Source organism: Hemiscyllium ocellatum, chromosome 8, assembly GCF_020745735.1.
Source record: "Hemiscyllium ocellatum isolate sHemOce1 chromosome 8, sHemOce1.pat.X.cur, whole genome shotgun sequence".
Taxonomy (NCBI): Eukaryota; Metazoa; Chordata; class Chondrichthyes; order Orectolobiformes; family Hemiscylliidae; genus Hemiscyllium; species Hemiscyllium ocellatum.
This window is the reverse complement of record NC_083408.1, coordinates 88678474-88699679: the sequence shown is the minus strand read 5'-3', so window position 1 is coordinate 88699679 and position 21206 is coordinate 88678474. Positions and strand designations below refer to the sequence as shown.

Sequence of the window (21206 nt, the reverse complement as noted above, 5' to 3'; positions counted from 1 at the left end):
ATAAATGCAGTTTAATTTATCAGTCCTTACCTTGTTCTCTGCTTTATCTGTGTCTGCCCTGACTGTTTGACTTGCGTAAGAGTCATAGAGTCATAGAGATGTACAGCATGGAAACAGACTCTTCGGTCCAACCCGTCCATGCCGACCAGATATCCCAACCCAATCTAGTCCCACCTGCCAGCACCTGGCACATATCCCTCCAAACCTTTCCTATTCATATACCCATCTAAATGCCTCTTAAATGTTGCAATTGTACCAGCCTCCACCACATCCTCTGGCAGCTCAAAAGAATGTAGGAAATAAATGGTGACATCTTGAAAAGTGTCCATATTATAGAGGAGGAAGTGCTGGATGTTTTGAAACGCATAAAAGTAGATAAACCCCCAGGACCTGATCAGGTGTTCTCCAGAACTCTGTAGGAAGCAGTGAAGTGATTGCTGGGCCTCATGCTAAGATATTTACATCATTAATAGTCACAGATGAGGTGCCGGAAGATTGGAGTTGGCTAATGTGTTGCCACTGTTTAAAAAGGGTAGTAATAAGAAATCAGAGAACACTAGAACAGTGCACCTAACATCAGTGGTGGGCAAGTTTTTGGAGGGAATCTTCCAGGGACAGGACATGTGGAGGAGAGAGGAAGAAGTAGGATTCTCAGTAGAAGCCACACACATTCCTGTTGTTCAGGAAACAACTCTCACAACTAAACCTCGGTGAAAAACAATATGTGAACTATTTATGTTTCATTAAAGATTCTGCAACTGAAAACTGTTACCTTCTGCAGCCACAACTGTACCATCAGTGCAGGGAATGTGAATCACATGGTCATTATTGTGAAAATGTCCATAAAAATGAAACCTCAGGCATCGAGCTCCTTCTAGACTGAAGTTTGAGATATTTGCATTAACGTACAACTTAGCATTTACTTTTGTGTAAGGGAGGTAGGTCACTGAGACAGTCTATTCAAATCAAGATTTAGAGATGCTGGTGTTGGACTGGGGTGTACAAAGTTAAAAATCACACAACACCAGGTTATAGCCTAACAGGTTTAATTTGAAGCACAGTAGCTTTCGAAGTGCCTCTCCTTCATCAGGTGGTTGTGAGTGGTGACAACCACCTGATGAAGGAACAAGGCTCCGAAAGCTAGTGCTTCAAATTAAACCTGTTAGACTATAACCTGGTGTTGTATGACTTTTAAGTTTATTCAAATCAAGGTAGTTTTATTTATTTCCCCAGAGAGCTGTGGAGGCAGATTCATTGAATATTTTAAGGCAGAGATAGGTAGTTTTTTGACTAACAAGGGACTCAAAGGTGATTGGAAGTAAGTGGAAATGTGAAGTTGACACCACAATCAAATTAGCCATGAGATAATTGAATGGGGGAGGAAGCTTGAGAAGCCAAATGGCTTGCACCTTCTCCTAATTTATACATATGCTTATATGTTCTACTGCCAGAGAGAAGCAAGTGGAGTGAGCATGTGACTTCACTTAGATTTCAAGTTTTCCTGTAGTGGTAGGTGATTATATATGTATTGCTGATTGAGTGTTACATATCAACTCTACTCAACACCAGATCTAAAAGGGATTTCAGATGATGCAGGACCATAGGTATTAAATCATGCAGGCCATGCCCAGGGTCCTGATAGTAGTCAAGATGCATTCATTTTGGCTGGCTTCTGAACAACAAGGGATGGTCGTCAATGACATGACTGTTTCCCCTCAGTGACAACTGTATGCCCACACCCAGCAAGTGTCCAATAATAGTCAAGTTGCATAAAATGCAATAGAGCAGACCATTGATTTGCAAGAGCAATGACTTCACTGCTTGGACCATTTTGGAGGAGTCTTGCAGTGCTCAATAGACAGATATCAAAATTTGTGATCGCCTATATGTTGCTCAACTCTGCCATGCTATGCCTTGCCTCTAGCTATGTGGCAACCAGTTGAAGAACAGGAGCAGAAGTTGGAGGAAGAGGAAGGCAGTGGGTAACATGGCCAGCCTCTTTCTGCATATAGTTTTTGTGAAGAACCCATCCAAGTGAGATAACAGGAATTCTAATCCCTTATCAACCAACATTCCCGCTGCCACTGACAGTCATTGTATTTTGTCAGTTTTTTAAGCATCATAGAACATTTTCAATTATTATTCAGGCCAGAACTTCAGTATTAAATAACTGTATCTTCTGTCTCTCCAATGCTTTTCCCCACCTCAGTACTCTACTAACTTGCCTTTCCTCCTGTTGCTTTCTATTGTGCTGTGGCCAGCTTCTCATTATTATTCTTACCTTCTGATCTCTTTTTTGACTATCCTTATTAGTTTGAATGGTGGTGTCCATTTCTTTGTACATCTTGCTTAATTGTTAAGATAGGATTGAGCTTTATGATCTGTAGTTTTATCACTAGTAGTAAAACAGCAAAAATGTCAAATGAAGTAAAAAAAAGTACGAGGACTGCTAATAAAAGAATTCATCAAATAAAGGCACCAATTCCTTTCAATGTCTCCAGTACCTAAAATAATGCTCAAGACGATAAACGGACAGACTAGTGTTCTATAGAAAAGCCATTAATTCTTTAATATGAAGCTGTATATTTTTCTCCTTTTCTACCTATTAGTATTCACTGAAAATAATGCAGCAAATAGCTGAAAAAGGAAGATTAAGAGTGGAAACACAGAACTTTGCATGATAAAACATGCTCAATTTCCATTAAACCAATCACAATTTACTGGATAGTAGCTAACTGTAAGGTCTTGCTCAAGCTGGTCAATGGCAGGTTTGAACCCATTATTGCTTCTAAGTGACATTCAATAACTAAGTCGCAGCATCCCTACTGCCCTATCTTCTTAAAACAACCTGGAATGTGAGTCGGTCTTGGATAAATGGCTGTTCTCCATTTTAATTTACTGCTTCATATTTGTTTCTAGTTTCTTGAAAGATTTTAGATGAAATGATTTCTCATTCAAACCTAATATTTGTATTCAAACAAGACATTTCAAAAATGGCTCAAGTATATCACAACTGTGATGATAGATCACATAAGCCAATCAAAACATCAACAGTTGAACAAATAACAATTTCAGTGATTGAGCTTATAATAATGACAAACACTTTTCTGCAAAGTGAGAATTGGAAAATCCTGACTTTGGTAGAGAAGACTTCCATTGCAAAAACCTAAACCAACCAGTTAAAAATGTTCCTGTTGGCATGTTGTCCATTAAATCATTTCTCATTGTTCACCGAATGTCTAGCACATTTCATGGCTGCAGCTTTGAAAGTGCAATGTTGCCGAATGATATCTCCTCATAAAGCCAGATGCAATCATTAGTTCACCTAAAACAAAATCATAACCGTTCTCCTTTTCATAGTTAAAATGCTCTTCAGAACTGTACATAGTTGGATAGTCTGTGTTGTACCTGAGATGAGACACACTAGGTGATAACAAGGTTGATAGATTTTACCATAGCTACAATGTAAGCATTTGCTACAAATAGAAATTCTGTTATCATACCAAGGATGACTCACATTTGAACAAATAGAAAATTATGGATTTTCTAAATACACTCAGCTTGATGTAAATGCATTTGTGTGTAGAATTCAAGTAAACCAAATTACTTCCCATTTTCTGCACTTACATATAATTGCTAATTCAGCTGTAACATTTAAGTTTGCAACCCTGACCCAAGGATACAATTTTCCTTGCATATTCTTGCTTTCACTGCCAAACACACTGAACCATTGCCAATTCATTGGCTGTAGTACAGTTACAGATTGTAGCACACTATACAGTTAATTAATCTCTGAGTGTAATGCAGCTAGTATAGAGGTTGTGTGTGTGTCCTTGTAAATTTTCTAAAAACTGCAAAATGAATAGCAAGCCTTTTTCTAATTTCTGAAAGTGCAACCATTTTTGGATGTGTGAGACAAGAGGTAAAAATCTTTCCACAACTTTTTCTCATCTCATTGCCACTCAACCCTAACCTGCATATAGTTGCTTTAAAAATTTGATTTACTGGATGAAGGCAACACCAGCATTTATCACCCACCCCAGATGGCAGGGAAGAATCAACCACATTGCTGTGGGTGTGGAGTCACATGTAGTCCAGACCAAGTAAGGATGCATTTCCTTCCTTAAAGGTCATCAGTGAACCAGGTAGGTTTTTCCAACAATCATTTAATGGCCATGGAATTCAAATTTAACCATCTGCCGTGGGTGGGGAGTGGATATGAACTTTTGACCACAGAACATTACTTGCATTTCTGAATTAACAGTTCAGCAATAGTACCATTAGACTATCAGCTCCCTCTATAAGTACTATATTTTGTACTGCTGTTGGTAATCACCTAGTCATTTTGGGCACAACATGTGCCATAAATGTAGAATTTAGCAGCACAGGAAGAACCCCTTCGACTCATCAGAACTGTATCGTCTCTCTGAAAGCAACTTAATTACATTTCATATGAACATCAAGAGCCAAAAACAAAGGATGTAAATTGTATACTCACACTCATACAAGGCTGAGTAGAAAGAACAATGATAACTAGCTCATTGGAGATGCTGGTGTTGGACTGGGAAGTACAAAGTTAAAAATCACACAACACCAGTACCTCCCACCATTAAAACCATTCCTGTCCCAGAAATGCAATCAGCTGGATAACAAATTGAGGTCAATTCTGGAGATATTTTGAGAATTCTATCTTTTATTGCCCAATTCCTGTAAACAATCAAGCTGTCTTCAGGAGACTATTGTGGTCATCGTCTTAGAACCACCAAAATAATTCATCCAAATGAGTAGAATCTACTGCCTTCAATGCAATTTCAACTAATAACAACCATAAATTTGATACGATTTTGTTTAATTTATTGTGGTCACATATACTTAAGTACAGTGAAAAGCTTTGTTTTGTGCAGTGCAGACAAATCATATCAAACAAGGACATAAAGATCATAGGATGCTTAGACAGAGTAAGGTATACAGAGTTACAACGGCATAGGAGGTGCACAAAGCAAGATCAACATTATTTGAAATTAGGTTAATTTCGCAGTGTACCAATAGCAGGGAAGCTGCTGTTCTTGAATCTGTTAGTGTGTGTGTGTTAAGCTTCTGTATCTTCTGCCTAACAGAAGAGGTTGGAAGAGAGCATTATCAGGGTGGGGGGGGTCTTTGATGATGCTGGCAGCCGTCCCATTGCAACAAGAAATGTAAGTGGAGTCCATGGACAGGAAGTTGGCTTCTGTGATAGTCTGGGCTGTGCACACAACTTTCTGTAATTTCTTACAGTCCTGGGCAGAGCAGTTGCCAAACAGATAGAATGCTTTCTATGGTGCATCTGTAAAAGTTGGAGAGGGACTTAGGTCCTTGAAAATGGAAGCATATTATTTGAACATGAGAGAATGCAAAATATATGCCATTCCAAACTGCAACCTGAGGATTTCTGGAAGGAATTAGAAATGATATGAAATCTCAATCAGCTTCAGCAGACTTGATCTAATTTCCATTTGGAATATTACATAGAATGATGACACTTCCCTTCAGGAGAAAGAAAGCTGGCAAGTTAATTTGTGATTCCCAGGAGTACACCTCTCGAGGTAATAGGAGGATTATTTAATAGTTATCATGGGAATAACACAGTCTAAAACATTTTAAAAAAGCAACATTTGGAGAGGACATTTTTAAAAACATAAGTAAATTGAATCCAGGGTTATAGTGAAGGGAAGTCAAAAATATCTGGTTACGACATTATTATGAAGTAATGGAAACATTTTATGGAATTTAGTGAGTGGGTAGTGAGTAAAGTACCCTGTTATGCCAGGCCATAAAATGTCATCATTTACACACCAGTTTTTACCATCACATCACTCACTTGTGAGCATTTCATGTAACTTGGCGTGGATGGACACTAACAGCTGTCTTCGAATGTATGCACCACATGAAGACAGAAAACTCTGTTCCAGTTGAAATCTTCTGACATCAGTCTTGACACTTCATCTCTAATTCCATTTCGACAAATAAATGTTACAGTCCAGGTTTGTCATCATATCTCAGTCCAAAGTCGGAAGAAACTGGCCCCCAACATGTAGTCTCCACACACATATTCACACTGAATGCACATTTTAAAAATTCTCGGGTAACTGGAGAATGTATATAATTGATCCAGTTAAGTTTCTGATCAATGGTGACTCCTTGGATGTTGATAGAGGGATTCAGTGAAATATTGCTGTTGAATCGAGTAGAGCTGGAAAAGCACAGCAGGTCAGGCAGCATCTGAGGAGCAGGAAAATCGACTTTTTAGACAAGGACACGCACAACTTCTATGCTAGCTGCACTACACTCAGAGACAAATGTCCTGTATAGTGTGCTACAATCTGCAACAGTACTTCAACCAATGGTTCAGAAAAATCGGCATTTCAGGAATTCCTGATGAAGGGCTTTTGCCCGAAGCGTTGATTTTCCTGCACCTACGATGCTGTCTGACCTAGTGTACTTTTCTAATACTACTCTAATCTTGACTCTAATCTCCAGAATCTGCAGTACCCACTTTTGTCTATTGCTGATGAATGTCAAAGGAAGGTGGTTCAACACTCTCTCTGTCAATGCAGATGGTCATTACTTGGCATTTGTACGGCCTTGACACTTAACACTTATCAGTCCAAGCTTGAATGTTGCTTAGAAATAAGATGGATGAGCTTGAGGCTCATTTGGAAATTGGCAGATACGATATTGTGGGGATAACTGAGACGTGGCTTCAAGTGGACAGGGTCTGGGAAATGAATATTCAAGGCTACACGTGCTTTCGTAAGGACAGACTGATGGGCAGAGGGGGTGGGGTGGCCATGTTGGTAATGGATGATATTCAGTCCCTTGCGCGGGGGACCTAGAATCAGCAGATGTAGAGTCAGTATGGATAGAGCTGAGAAATTCTAAGGGTAAAAAGACCCTCTTGGTAGTTATCTACAGGCCCCCAAACAGTAGTCTGGATGTCGGATGTAAATTGAATCAGGAGCTGAAATTGGCCTGTCGCAAAGATGTTACTACAGTTGTTATGGGGGATTTCAACATGCAGGTAGACTGGGAGAATCAGGATGGTATTGGAGATCAAGAAAGAGACTTTGTGGAGTGCCTCTGAGATGGATTCTTAGAACAGCTGGTGCTGGAACCTACCAGGGAGAAGGCAATTCTGGATCTGGTATTGTGCAACGAACCAGAATTGATCAGGGACCTCGAAGTGAAGGAGCCATTGGGAAGTAGTGACCACAATACAATAAGCTTCAATCTGCAATTTGAGAGGGAGAGGGTACAATCGGAAGTGACAATATTTCTGTTGAATAAAGGGAACAATGGAGCTATGAGGGAGGAGCTGGCCAAAGTTCAATGGTGCAATACCTTAGCAGGGATGACAGTGGAGGAACAATGGCGGATATTTCTGTGTATAATGCAGAAGAGGCAGGATCAGTTCATTCCAAAAAGGAAGAAAGATCCTAGGAGGAGCCATGGGATGCCGTGGCTGACGAGGGAAATTAAGAAAAATATAAAGTTAAAAGAGAAAAAGTATAACATAGCAAAGGTAAGTGGGAAAACAGAGGATTGAGAAGCTTTTAAAGAACAACAGAGGATTACTAAGAAGGAAATACACAGAGAAAAAATGAGTTATGAAGGTAAACTGGCCAAAAATATAAAGGAGGACAGTAAAAGCTTTTTTAGGGATGTGAAAGGCAAAAAAATGGTTAAGACTAAAATTGGGTCCTTGAAGACAGAAACAGGGGAACAAAGAAATGGCAGAAGAATTGGATTGTTACTTCAGATCTGTGTTCACTGGGGAAGACACAAGTAATCTCCCTGAGGTAATAGTGGCTGAAGGAGCTGCACTTAAGGGAATTAATATTTGCCAGGAATTAGTGTTGGAGAGACTGTTAGGTCTGAAGGCTGATAAGTCCCCGGGACCTGAAGGTCTACATCCCAGGGTACTGAAGGAGGTGGCTCGAGAAATCGTGGATGTGTTGGTAATTATTTTCCAGAGTTTGATAGATTCGGGATCAGTTCCTGTGGATTGGAGGGTGGCTAATGTTGGACCGCTTTTTAAGAAAGGTGGGAGAGAGAAAGCAGGAAATTATAGACCAGTTAGTCTGACCTCAGTGGTGGAAAAGATGCTGGAGTCTATTACAAAGAATGAAATTATGACACATCTGGATAGTAGTAACAGGATAGGTCAGAGTCAGCACGGATTTATGAAGGGGAAATCATGCTTGACTAATCTTCTGGAATGTTTTGAGATTGTAACTCTGAAGATGGACGAGGGAGATCCAGTAGATGTAGTGTACCTGGACTTTCAGAAAGCTTTTGATAAAGTCCCACATAGGAGGTTAGTGAGCAAAATTAGGGCGCATGGTATTGGGGGCAAAGTACTAACTTGGATTGAAAGTTGGTTGGCTGATAGGAAACAAACAGTAGTGATAAACAGTTCCATTTCAGAATGGCAGGCAGTGACCAGTGGGGTACCGCAGGGATCAGTGCTGGAACCGCAGCTTTTTACAATATATATTAATGATATAGAAGATCATTAGCAAATTTGCTGTTGATACTAAGCTGGGTGGCAGGGTGAAATGTGAGGAGGATGTTAGGAGATTACAGGGTGACCTGGATAGGTTAGGTGAGTGGTCAGATGCATGGCAGATGCAGTTTAATGTAGATAAATGTATGGTTATCCACTTTGGTGGCAAGAACAGGAAGACAGATTACTACCTAAATGGAATCAATTTAGGTAAAGGGGTAGTACAAAGAGATCTGGGTGTTCTTGTGCACCAGTCAATGAAAGTAAGCATGCAGGTACAGCAGGTAGTGAAGAAGGCTAACAGCATGTTGGCCTTCATAACAAGAGGGATTGAGAATAGAAGCGAAGAAGTTCTTCAGCTTTACAGGGCCCTGGTGAGACCACACCTGGAGTACTGTGTGCGGTTCTGGTCTCCAAATTTGAGAAAAGACATTCTGGCTATTGAGGGCTTGCAGCCAAGGTTCACAAAGTCAATTCCTGGATTGGCGGGACTACCTTACTCTGAAAGACTGGAGCGACTGGGCTTGTATACCCTTGAGTTTAGAACACTGAGAGGGGATCTGATTGAGACATATAAGATTATTAAAGGATTGGACACTCTGGAGGCAGGAAACATGTTTCTGCTGATGGGTGAGTGCCGAACCAGAGGACACAGCTTAAAAATACGGGGTAGACCATTTAGGACAGAGATGAGGAAAAACTTCTTCACCCAGAGAGTGGTGGCTGTGTGGAATGCTCTGTCCCAGAGGGCAGTGGAAGCCCAGTCTCTGGATTCATTTAAGAAAGAGTTGGATAGAGCTCTCAAGAATAGTGGAATCAAGGGTTATGGAGATAAGGCAGGAACAGAATACTGATTAAGGATGATCAGCCATGATCACATTGAATGGTGGTGCAGGCTCGAAGGGCAGAATGGCCGACTCCTGCACCTATTGTCTATTGTTATGCATTTCATACCATGCTGTCTTTTCCATAGCTTCTCATCCTTTAGTCTGTTGAAATATCTGTGCCCAAGGGAAAAGTTGCTTAGTCTTTATTTACATTAAGTCTATTTCTCAAACACACAAATTTTATTTGTGCAAGGTAAAGAGGTATGAAGTGCTTGCAATTTCTGCTATTAAAATTTTGAAGATCTAGTGATTGACAATTTTCTAAAGTTATAGTGAAGGGAATTTTTAAAGGTTTGCATGAATTATTGTGTTTTTTAAGCTTTTTTCACAGAAGGCATTGTTACTAGCATATTAAGTAGCTCTGTATAGCGAATGTATTGTTGGATGACACAGTTTGGTTTGGAATGTGTGGCCATGGGAATGATGGAAGGGAAAAGGATGCATGGCAAGGGCCTAATATTAAATAAAACACCTGGGATAACTCCCAGAGCATTGATGTGGGCCTTTCATGCAGTCTGCAATGGCAATTGGCTGCCAAACGTACTTCTCTGTTCATAAATTTGTGGAAATCATTATCCCAGAGCATGCTGGCTACTGAGCCATTGAATAAATTTAAGGAGGAGATAGATTTTTAATGAGTAATGGGTTGAAGGGTTATGGAGAGTGGGCAGGAACATGGAAGTGAGATCGAAATGAGATCAGCCATCATCGTAGCAAATGACAGAGGAGACTCAAGGGACTGAATTCCCTAAACTTACTCCTAGTTCTTATTTTCTCATGAACTGTTTCTTTCTTGAATTAGATTACTTACAGTGTGGAAACAGGTCCTTCGGCCCAACAAGTCCACACCAACCCGCCGAAGCGCAACCCACCCATACCCCTACATTTATCCCTTACCTAACACTATGGGCAATTTAGCATGGCCAATTCACCTGACCTGCACATCTTTGGACTGTGAGAGGAAACCGGAGTACCCGGAGGAAACCCACGCAGACACCCAGGGGTGGTGAACACATAACTCCAGCAATCATCCAATTGTATCTCCTATTGTCATAATGAAAATCCTGCCTTTGCATTCTCTCAAAGTAGGCATAACAAGCCGAGACATTCCCTCCACGATGAAAATCTGGCCCCAGATGTCTCTTCAGTATCCAATTGCAATGTTCATCTTTCCAATAAAGCCATAGAGTCATAGTCATATATAGGGTCAGACCCTCCAGTCAAACTAGTCCATGCCAATCATTTTCCCAAACCAAACCAGTCCCACTTTCCTGCATTTGGCCCATATCTCTCCAAACCTTTCCTATTCATGTACTTATCCAAAAGTTTTTTAAGTGTTGTAACTGTATCTTATTTCCTCCGGCAGTTCATTCCACATACAAACCTCTCTATGTATAAAATGTTTGCCCCCATGTCATTTTTAAATATTTCTCCCTTCACCTTAAAAATGCGCCCTCTAGTTTTGAACTCCTCAACCGTAGGGAAAAGACCCTTGCTATTCACCTTATCAATGCCCTCATGATTTAATAAATCTCTATAAGATCAGCCCTCAGCCTACTATACTCCATGAAAGAAATCCCAGCCTGTCCAGCCTATTGTTATACTCAAACCTTCCATTCCTGGCATAATCCTGGTAAATCTTTTCTGTATCCTCTCCAGCTTAATAATATCCTTCCTATAGCAGCCCTGCACACAATATTCCAGAAGAGACCTCATCAATATCCTTTACAACCTGAAGATGATGTCCCAACTCCTACACTCAAGGGTCTGAGCAATGAAGGTAAGTGTGGTAACCATCCTGTCTATATGTGTTGCAAATTTCAAAGCATTATGTACCGAAAGCTCGCGGTCTCTGTTCGACAACATTACCTGGAGCTGTACCATTCATTGTAAATGGCCTGCCCAAGTTGTTTTACCAAAATGCCTTACATTTATCCAAACTAAACTCTATCTGTCACTCCTCAGCCCACTGGACCAGTTAATCAAGATCTCTTTGTAATCTTAGACAACCTTCATGTTTTGCATTTCTTTCCACAAAATTTGATTGTACTGCAATTTTTTGCTTTTCAAAAAGCTAAAAATGACTATCCACCAACCAAAATTTCAATGGCCTTTACAGTATTCCAATGAATGATGTTGTTGCAGTAATGAGTGCTCACAATCACTTTCAGATAAATGCTAACTTTGTTTTTTCTCTCCACATATACTGCCAGACCTGCTGGTTATCTCCAGTCTTTTATATATTTATTTTAGATTTCTAAGTAGCCAGATTATTTTGCTCATACTGAAGATAACTTGTTCTTCATTAAAATGTTGTTCTAAAGTAATAAGATTTTGCTACCTTAGAGAACAAAGGAAACTTCCTGTCAACCAAAAGGCAGCACCTCTAATAGTACTGCACTGGAGCATCAACCTAGACGTTTGTGCTCAAATCTTGGCACTGGGACTTGAATGCAAAACCTCCTGACAGAGCTAAGTGTGCTTGCAGCTGAGCCAGCACTGGAACAAAAATAACAGAAAACAGCAGCTGGATCCTGAGTGATGTATCAGTGCTAGGTTAGTCCCATTGCATTTATAACAACAGGAAATGTTGTGCGCATTGCCACCTATATCTTCTAGGTATGTTGAGGCTTTAGTGGCTTACCTGGTCTTATATATGCAGGGATAGGCACCTGCTGATTCTCTTAAAACTTTAACTCCACAGCTTCCCTCCTCATCACCCCAGCCTTGTACAGCCCTCTTCTACCCTCTTGCCAAAATCCACAAACAACATAGCTCTAGCAGACCCATCGATTCAGTCTGATCCTGCCCCATAGAACTTACTGCTTCCTATTTTGTTTCTATTTTTCTCCCATTCATTAAGCCACTTCTCATCTTCATTTGTGATCCTTCCATAATTTCTAACTGTCTGGCCCCAGCCATCTCCTGTCCATCATGGATATGTAATCCCTCACCACCAGGATGGTATGGAGGTTTCCTGGTTCTTCCTTGAAAGGACACCTGAAAAGTTTTAATCCACCAACACCCTCCTCCACCTGGTTGAACTCATTTTAATTTTGAACAATTTCTCCTGTGTCATCTCACTTTTTCCAAGTGTGGCTATGAGTACAGACCCTAAATTTTGCCCATCTCTTTAAAGGTGAAACGTTCTTTGTTCCATTCATAATCAGACTCCCTCCCACAACTCTTTCTTTCACATTGTTGACTACATTGGTGCTGCTTCTTGCTCTTGTCCAGAATTGGAAAAATTAATCAGTTTTGCTTCCAACTTCCATCTTTCTCTTACATTCACTTGGTCCATCTCTGACTATTTCCATCCTTTCCTTAATCCTTGTGTTTCCAAATCTGGAGATAGGCTGTGCACCAATATCCATTACAAACCTACTCCCACAGTTACTATGACAAAGCTTCCTCACACATTGTTTCCTGCAGTGACTCCATTCCATTCTTCCAGTTTCTCCATCCAATCTAATTTGATAATACTAATTTCCACAGCAATATTGCTGTCATGTCCTCCATTTTCCTCAACCAAGACTATGGTTGACAAAGCCCTCAGCACATCTGGCCCATTTAGCGCACTTCTGGCCTTGCACCTTTCCCTCCCTCTTTGTCTTCATCGAAACATAGACACAGAAACATAGAAGCTAAGAACAGGAGCAAGTCATTCAGCCCCTTGAGCCTGCTCTGCCATTCGAAATAGTTATGGCTGATTATGAAGCTCAATATTTTATTGACAGAATATATCCCCATATCCCTTAAACTCTTTAGCCACAAAAGCTATATCTACCTCCTTCTTGAAAACACAATGTTTTGCTGCATCCATTTTCTGTGGTCGTGAATTCCACAGGTTTGCCAGTCTGTGCATGAAGATTTCCTCATCTCAACCCTAAAAGCTTTAACCCTCATCCTTAAACTATAACCCTTTGGTTCTGGACATCCAGACCATTGAGATCATCCTTCCTGTATCTAACCTGTTTAATTCTATTAGAATTTTATAAGTTTCTATGTGACCCCCTCCCCCCATCACCATTCTTCTAAATACCAGTGAATAAAATCCTAATCAACTCAATGTCTCTTCATATGTCAGTCCTGCCATCCTCGGAATCAATTTGGTAAACCTGCACTGCTCTTCCTCTATAGCAAGAATATCCTTCCTCAGGTAAGGAGACCAAACTGCATACAATTTTCTTGATGTGGCCTCACCAATGCCCTGTACAACTGCAGCAAGATGTCCTTCTTCCCGTGCTTGTACTCTGTCACTATAAAGGCAAAAATACAGTTTGCCTTCTTTACTTCTTGCTGCACCTACGCACTAACTTTCAGTGACTGGTGCAACAGGTTGCTCAGGTTTCATTCAACATTTGCCTCTTTAACTCCACCCTCCCAGACCCCAAACACATTTTCAGGGAAAGCAATTTCTTGTACATCTTTCTTTGGAATTTACTGTATTATCCACTCATATTGCAGTCACCACTACATTGGCAAAGCAAACATAGATTGGCTTTGCAGAACATCTCCACTCTGTAGACAAGAACATCCCAATCCCTCCAGTTGCTTTCCATTTCAATAAACTGTCATGCTATGCTATGCTTTTCTGTCCTAGGCATACTGCAGTCCTCCAGTGAAACCCAACAAGCTGGAATAATCTCACACCCTTTTCCAATTCAACATATCACAGTCTCTGGATACAACATTGAATTCAACAACCTCAGATTGTGAACTCTGTCCTCCATTTTGCTTAGCCCCATTCTCCTGCCATGCTTTCTGTCCTTCTGTTGAAGTATTCTTCAGTGTTAAATGTTACTACAAAATTTTTTGGGGTTCTTTGTTAGCAGCACGTGTTTTGTTGGCATTAATCTTGCTAAATTAATTCTTCAGATTCTATGCTGATCAGCATTTGTGTGCATTGCCATCCATATCTTCCACTGCAATGGTTCTTTTGGGGCTTACACAGTCTTTTGTTTGAGAGGGTAACCACCTTCTGGTCAAATAGGGAGAATCTTGGAAATATATGCAACTTATTACATTTCTGCAAATAATGACAATATGCTGTACTTAACTGCAAAGACTGTTGAGAAGTTTAATCTTATGTTTGTCTCCTACATGTTCTTAGTTACTCTCTCACCAAGTGCTCATCACATAGCTACAATGGACACTGCTCGGTTATTAAACACTTCGGATCCATTTACACCAGGCAACCACAGAAGACATTGATTAGTGGATAGTTTAACATGGGTAGCTACATCAACTTGTATCATGTCCACAGTTTTAAAATATGATCTTTTGGTTAAAACCTTCACTTTGGAGAATGAGCCATTTGTCTAACATTTCAAAATTGACAAGGGCGAGTATAGTATCAGGCAAATGGCCAGAAATCTGCATTTAGTCCTGAAGCAGTATTTTTAGTCTGTATTGGTATCTGGCACTATCAAGATGAAAAGTGGCACTGGGTATCTATGAAAGCTGCCATTGCCAGCAACAAGAGTGTTTGAAATTATCAGCCAATCAACAAGGCATCTGTATCATATGGAATCAAAGATCAACTGGAAATTGTGTCAAATAAATTGAATCATAGAATCCCTACAGTGTGGAAATAGGCCATTTGGCCCAACAAGTCCACACCGACCTACCGAAGAGTAACCCACCCTGAGTAGTAGTTGAGCAAGGGAGCCGTGGGTTACTGAAGAAGCTGAATCTCTTGTCAAGAGGAAGCTGCAGCTTATGTTAGAATGAGATGTGAAGGCTCAATTAGGGTGCCTGAGAGTTACAAAGTTAGCCAGGAAAGACCTAAAGAATGAGCTAAGAAGAGCCAGGGGGAGACATGAGAAATTGTTGGCAGATAGGATCAAGGAAAACCCTAAAGCTTTCTATAAAAGAGTATTTAGAGAAAGATTAGGGCCAATCAAGGATAGTAGTGGGAAGATGAGCATAGAGTCCAAGGAGGTAAAAACAATGACTGCAAATGTTGGAAACCAGATTCTGGGTTAGTGGTGCTGGAAGAGCACAGCAGTTCAGGCAGCATCCGAGGAGCAGTAAAATCGACGTTTTGGGCAAAAGCTCTTCATCAGGAATAAAGGCAGAGAGCCTGAAGTGTGGAGAGATAAGCTAGAGGAGGGTGGGGGTAGGGAGAAAGTAGCATAGAGTACAATAGGTGAGTGGGGGAGGGTAAAACTTTGATGGATGTGGAAGGCTCCTTTAGGGCCTTGGATGGAGATGAGGGAGGAAGTGTGAGGGCAGGGTTTGCAGGGGAAGGTGCCAGGATGGGAGGGTGGGTTGTTGGGGGGCGTGGACCTGACCTCTTCCTACATTGATGACTGCATTGGCGCCACCTCATGCTCCCGCGAGGAGGTTGAGCAATTCATCAACTTCACCAACACATTCCATCCTGACCTTAAATTTATCTGGACCATCTCTGACACCTCCCTCCCCTTCCTGGACTTCTCCATCTCCATTAATGATGACCGACTTGACACTGACATCTTTTACAGACCCACCGACTCCCACAGCTACCTGGATTACACCTCTTCCCACCCTACCTCTTGCAAAAATGCCATCCCGTATTCCCAATTCCTCCGCCTCTGCCGTATCTGCTCCCAGGAGGACCAGTTCCACCACACACCAGATGGCGTCCTTCTTTAGAGACCGCAATTTCCCTTCCCACGTGGTTACAGATGCCTCCAATGCATCTCATCCACATCCTGCACCTCCGGCCTCAGACCCCACCCCTCCAACTGTAACAAGGACAGAACCCTCCTGGTGCTCACCTTCCACCCTACAAACCTTTGCATCATCTGTCGACATTTCTGCCATCTCCAAAAAGACCCCACCACCAGGGATATATTTCCCTCCCCACCCCTTTCCACCTTCCGCAAAGACCGTTCCCTCTGTGACTACCTAGTCAGGTCCACGACCCCCTACGACCCACCCTCCCATCCTGGCACCTTTCCCTGCCACCGCAGGAACTGCAAAACCTGTGGCCACACCTCCTCCCTCACCTCTATCCAAGGCCCTAAAGGAGCCTTCCACATCCATCAAAGTTTTACCTGCACATCCACTAATATCATTTATTGTATCTGTTGCTCCCGATGCGGTCTCCTCTACATTGGGGAGACTGGACGCCTCCTAGCAGAGCGCTTTAGGGAACATCTCCGGGACAACCGCACCAATCAACCACACTGCCCTGTGGCCCAACATTTCAACTCCCTCTCCCACTCTGCCGAGGACGTGGAGGTCCTGGGTCTCCTTCGCCGCCGCTCCCTCACCACCAGACGCCTGGAGGAAGAACGCCTCATCTTCCGTCCCGGAACACTTCACCCCCAGGGCATTAATGTGGACTTCAACAGTTTCCTCATTTCCCCTTCCCCCACCTCACCCTAGTTCCAAACTTCCAGCTCAGCACTGTCCCCATGACTTGTCCTACTTGCCTATCTTCTTTTCCACCTATCCACTCCACCCTCCTCCCTGACCAATCACCTTCATCCCCTCCCCCACTCACCTATTGTACTCTATGCTACTTTCTCCCCACCCTCCTCTAGCTCTCCACACTTCAGGCTCTCTGCCTTTATTCCTGATGAAGGGCTTTTGCCCGAAACGTTGATTTTACTGCTCCTCGGATGCTGCCTGCACTGCTGTGCTCTTCCAGCACCACTCTAATCCAGAATAGAGTCCAAGGAGATAGGGGAGGCGCTAAATGAATATTTTTCGTCAGTATTCACACTGGAAAAAAACGATGTTATCGAGGAGAATACTGAGATATAGGTTACTGCACTAGACGGGATTGAGGTTTATCAGGATGGAGGTGTTAGCAATTCTGGAAAGTGTGAAAATAAATAAATCCCCTGGGCCAGATGGGATTTATCCTATAATTATCTGGGAAGCCAGGGAGGAGATTGCAGAGCCTTTGGTTTTGATCATTACGTCGTCATTGTCTACAGAAATAGTGCCAGAAGACTGGAGGATAGCAAATGTTGTTCTCTTGTGCAAGGAGAGTAGAGACAATCCTGGTAATTATGGACCAGTGAGCCTTACTTCAGTTGTGGGTAAAGTGTTGGAAAAGGTGATAAGAGGTAGGATTTTTAACCATCTAGAGAGGAATAAATTGATTAGGGATAGTCAACTCAGTTTTTGTGAAGGGTAGGTCGCACGTCACAAACATTATTGAATTCTTTGAGAAGGTGGCCAAAGAGGTGGATGAGGATAAAGCAGTTGATGTGGTGTATATAAGTGTTTGATAAGGTTCCCCATGATAGACTATTGCACAAAATACAGAAGCATGGGATTGGGGGTGATTTAGCGGTTTGGATCAGAAATAGGCTAGCTGAAAGAAGATAGAGGGTGATGGTTGATGGGAAATATTCATTCTGGAGTTCAGTTACTAGTGGTGTACCGCAAGAATCTGTTTTGGGGCGACTGCTGTTCGTAATGTTTTTTAAATGATCTGGATGATGGCAAAGAAGGATGAGTTAGTAAATTTGCAGATGACACTAGGGTCGGTGGAGTTATGGATGGGGCTGAAGAATGTTGCAGGTTACAGATGGACATTGCAGACGACACTAAAGTCGGTGGAGTAGTGGACAGTGTGGAAAAGTGTTACAGGTTGCAGGGGACTTGGATAAACTGCAGAATTGGGCTGAGAGATGGCAAATGGAGTTCAATGCAGCTAAATGTGAGGTGATGCACTTTGGGAAGAAGGCAGAGTACTGGGTCAATGGAAAGATTCTTGGTAGTGTGCATGTGCAGAGGGATCTTGGAGTCTATGTACATAGATCCCTAAAAGTTGCCACCCAGGTGGACATTGCTGTTAAGAAGGCAGACAGTGTGTTAGGTTTCATTCGTAGAGGGATTGAGTTCCGGAGCCGCAATATCATGCTGCAACTATATAAAACGTTGGTGCGGTCACACTTGGAATATTGTGTACAGTCCTGGTCGCCATATTTCGGGAAGGATGTGGAAGCAATGGAAAAGGTGCAGAGGAGATTTACCGGGATGTTGCCTGGTCTGAAGGGAAGGTCTTAGGAGTAAAGGCTGAGAGACTTGAACCTGTTCTCATTGGCAAGAAGGCTAAGAGGGGATTTGATAGAGACATACAAGATGGTCAGAGGATTAGATCGAGTAGACAGTGAAAGTCTTTTTCGTAGGATGAGACGTCAGCTTGTACGAGGGGGCATAACTGCAAATTGAGGGGTGATAGATTTAAGACAGATGTCAGAGGCAGAGAATGGTAAGGGCATGGAATGCATTGCCTGCTAATGTAGTCAACTCAGCCACAGTAGGGAGATTTAAACAATCCTTAGATAAGCACAGGGATGATTTTGAGATAGTGCAGGGGGACGAGCTGAGAATAATTCACAGGTCGGCACAACATCCAGGGCCAAAGGGCCTGTTCTGCGCTGTATTGTTCTATGTTCTATAAGTTGCAGAGCTGGACTGAGCGGTGGCATATCAAGTTCAATGTGTGAAAAAGTGTGAGGTGATTCACTTTGGAAGGAGCAACAGGAATAAAGAGTGCTCGGCTAATAGTAAGATTCTTTGCAGTGTAGATGAGCAGAAAGAACTTGGTGTCCATGTTCATAGATCCCTGAAAGTTGCTATCCAGGTTAATAGGTTGTTAAGGCATACAGTGTGTTAGCTTTTATTGGTAGATGGATTGTGTTTCGGAGCCATGTTTCAGCTCTACAAAACTCTGGTGCAGCTGCACTTGGAGTATTGCATGCTGTTCTGGTCACCGCATTATAGGAAGGATGTGGAAGCTTTGGAAAGGGTTCAGAAGTGATTTACTGGGATGCTGCCTGGTACGGGGGGAAGGTCTTATGAGGAAAGGCTGGGGGTGTTGAAGCTGTTTTTGTTGGAGAGAAGAAGGTGAGCGGTGACTTAATAGAGACATATAAGATAATCAGAGGGTTAGATAGGGTGGACAAGGAGAGCCTTTTTCCAAGTATGGTGATGACTAACATGAGGAGACATAGCTTTAAATTGAAGGGCAATAGATATAGGACAGATGTCAGAGGTAGTTTCTTTACTCAGAGTAGGAGGGGCATGGAGCACACCGCCTGCAACAGTAGTACACTTGCCAACTTTAAGGGCATTTAAATGATCATTGAATTAATATATGGATGAAAATGGAATAGTGTAGGATAGATAGGCTTCAGATTAGTTCCACAGGTTGCTGCAACATCGAGGGCCGAACGGTCTGTACTGCGCTGTAATGTTCTATGTTCTAATAGGTATATGTTTTGTAAAAAGCAACATATTCATATAGACACAGTGTTCCACACGGTAATAGGAGATACAAATGTTACTTTCAAGCAGGGTTTTTTATTAAAAGTGAAGAGATATCTTCTTTTGTAGTTCTACAAAATATGATTGGATTTTTGAAAAGTTGACAACATAACTGCAATTCAAGTATCTTCCTTTATTGTAATATATAAAAGTAAATACATGTGATTTACAATAAGCATGCAATATAGGTATTTTCCAAACCAGGTTATGCATAAAGATTAATATACATGCAAACTGCATCGAAATCTGTTTTCAAGACCATTAACTGCATACACCTGTAAGAAGTACTATGGATTCTTGTTCACTAAATGGGAAAAATCGATCAGATCTGTATTTGACCTATTGACTGGTTTCATATTTCAGAACAGGAATTTTAAAAGCCATTTAGTCTCCCTGAAGAGACTAGAGCATGCTGAATTAGCCAAGAGATCGGAATTGATAGGTTCATTGTTACGTTATATGTGACTGACACTAAAATGCTCACAGTGCACAGATCAACAATATTCTCACTGAAGTGAAAGTATTGCTCTTATGATCTCACAATGGCAGCAGAACTTTATAAAATGTCATTGATTTTAGGATATTTCAGAACAATATAATTTTGAAACAAAATAACACTCCTTCAGCAATAATTTAGCAGGGCAGAGCAAACATCTTTCATAATCTCACTGTGTCAGAAGACATACCTGATCTGAATAAAAGGTTTTGCTGTGGACAAAAGTGCATGACACATTTATCAGCCTGTTTAATTAAAGCAGATTGTAATTAACTTATTTTTTTCTCTAACTTACATCACACCACTTGGCTTTGTGAAAAGGACTGTGGACAATATGTTTGTTAATCATTGCCTAAGTAAATGGTCAAGTGGTGCAACTAAACAATCAATTAACAAATCAGAAATGGCCAAGGTGACTCAATGATACTTGAATATTTGAGGCAGTTTGTTTTTTCTTCTGTATGAAAAGACAGGTGATCATACCATTGGTATTACCAAGATCAACACTCAAAATAATAGCAAGTAATAAATATCATCAGGAAATACAGAACATAACTTTAAATTCCTATTCATTTTGGCATTAATTCCGTTTTTATATTTACCCTAATACCACACATTAATGATGAACTGAAGGACAACAATTGGATATAAAAACAAAATAAAAGGAAAATAATAAGCTCTGGTTTGATAATGTCTTTGTCTTTTAACCTGTACTAATGACAAGCAGTATGAAGGCTGTGGAATAGAAAATAAACACAAGCCATACAGAACGTACAATGTATAGGGCATGTTTGTTCATTATTACAAAGATACAATGACAAAACAAGAATGCTGCCAAAGAATCTCAAAGTGAACTACATTAAAATGCAAATATATCTTAGCTTGAATTTATTTCATTCCTTATCATGACGTAATGAAATAAATCAAGCCTTATTTATGGAGCTCTGAAATTCGCTAATGATTAATGCTTTCACGGGAAAAGTAAATGTGCTTAACTACTTAA

At 41.2% G+C, this 21206-nt stretch overlaps 1 protein-coding gene across 1 annotated transcript in view; it reads right to left on the bottom strand.

The window, feature by feature from the left end:
- Nucleotides 1-6173: 6173 nt before the first annotated feature.
- The window catches only part of syt16 (synaptotagmin XVI), a 76311-nt gene continuing 61278 nt past the window's right edge, over nucleotides 6174-21206 (bottom strand). Inside the window, exon 6 of the mRNA XM_060828542.1 lies at nucleotides 6174-6258. Coding sequence (XP_060684525.1) covers nucleotides 6248-6258 — 11 coding nt within the window. The 3' untranslated portion in view covers nucleotides 6174-6247. The remainder of the gene's footprint in view (nucleotides 6259-21206) is intronic.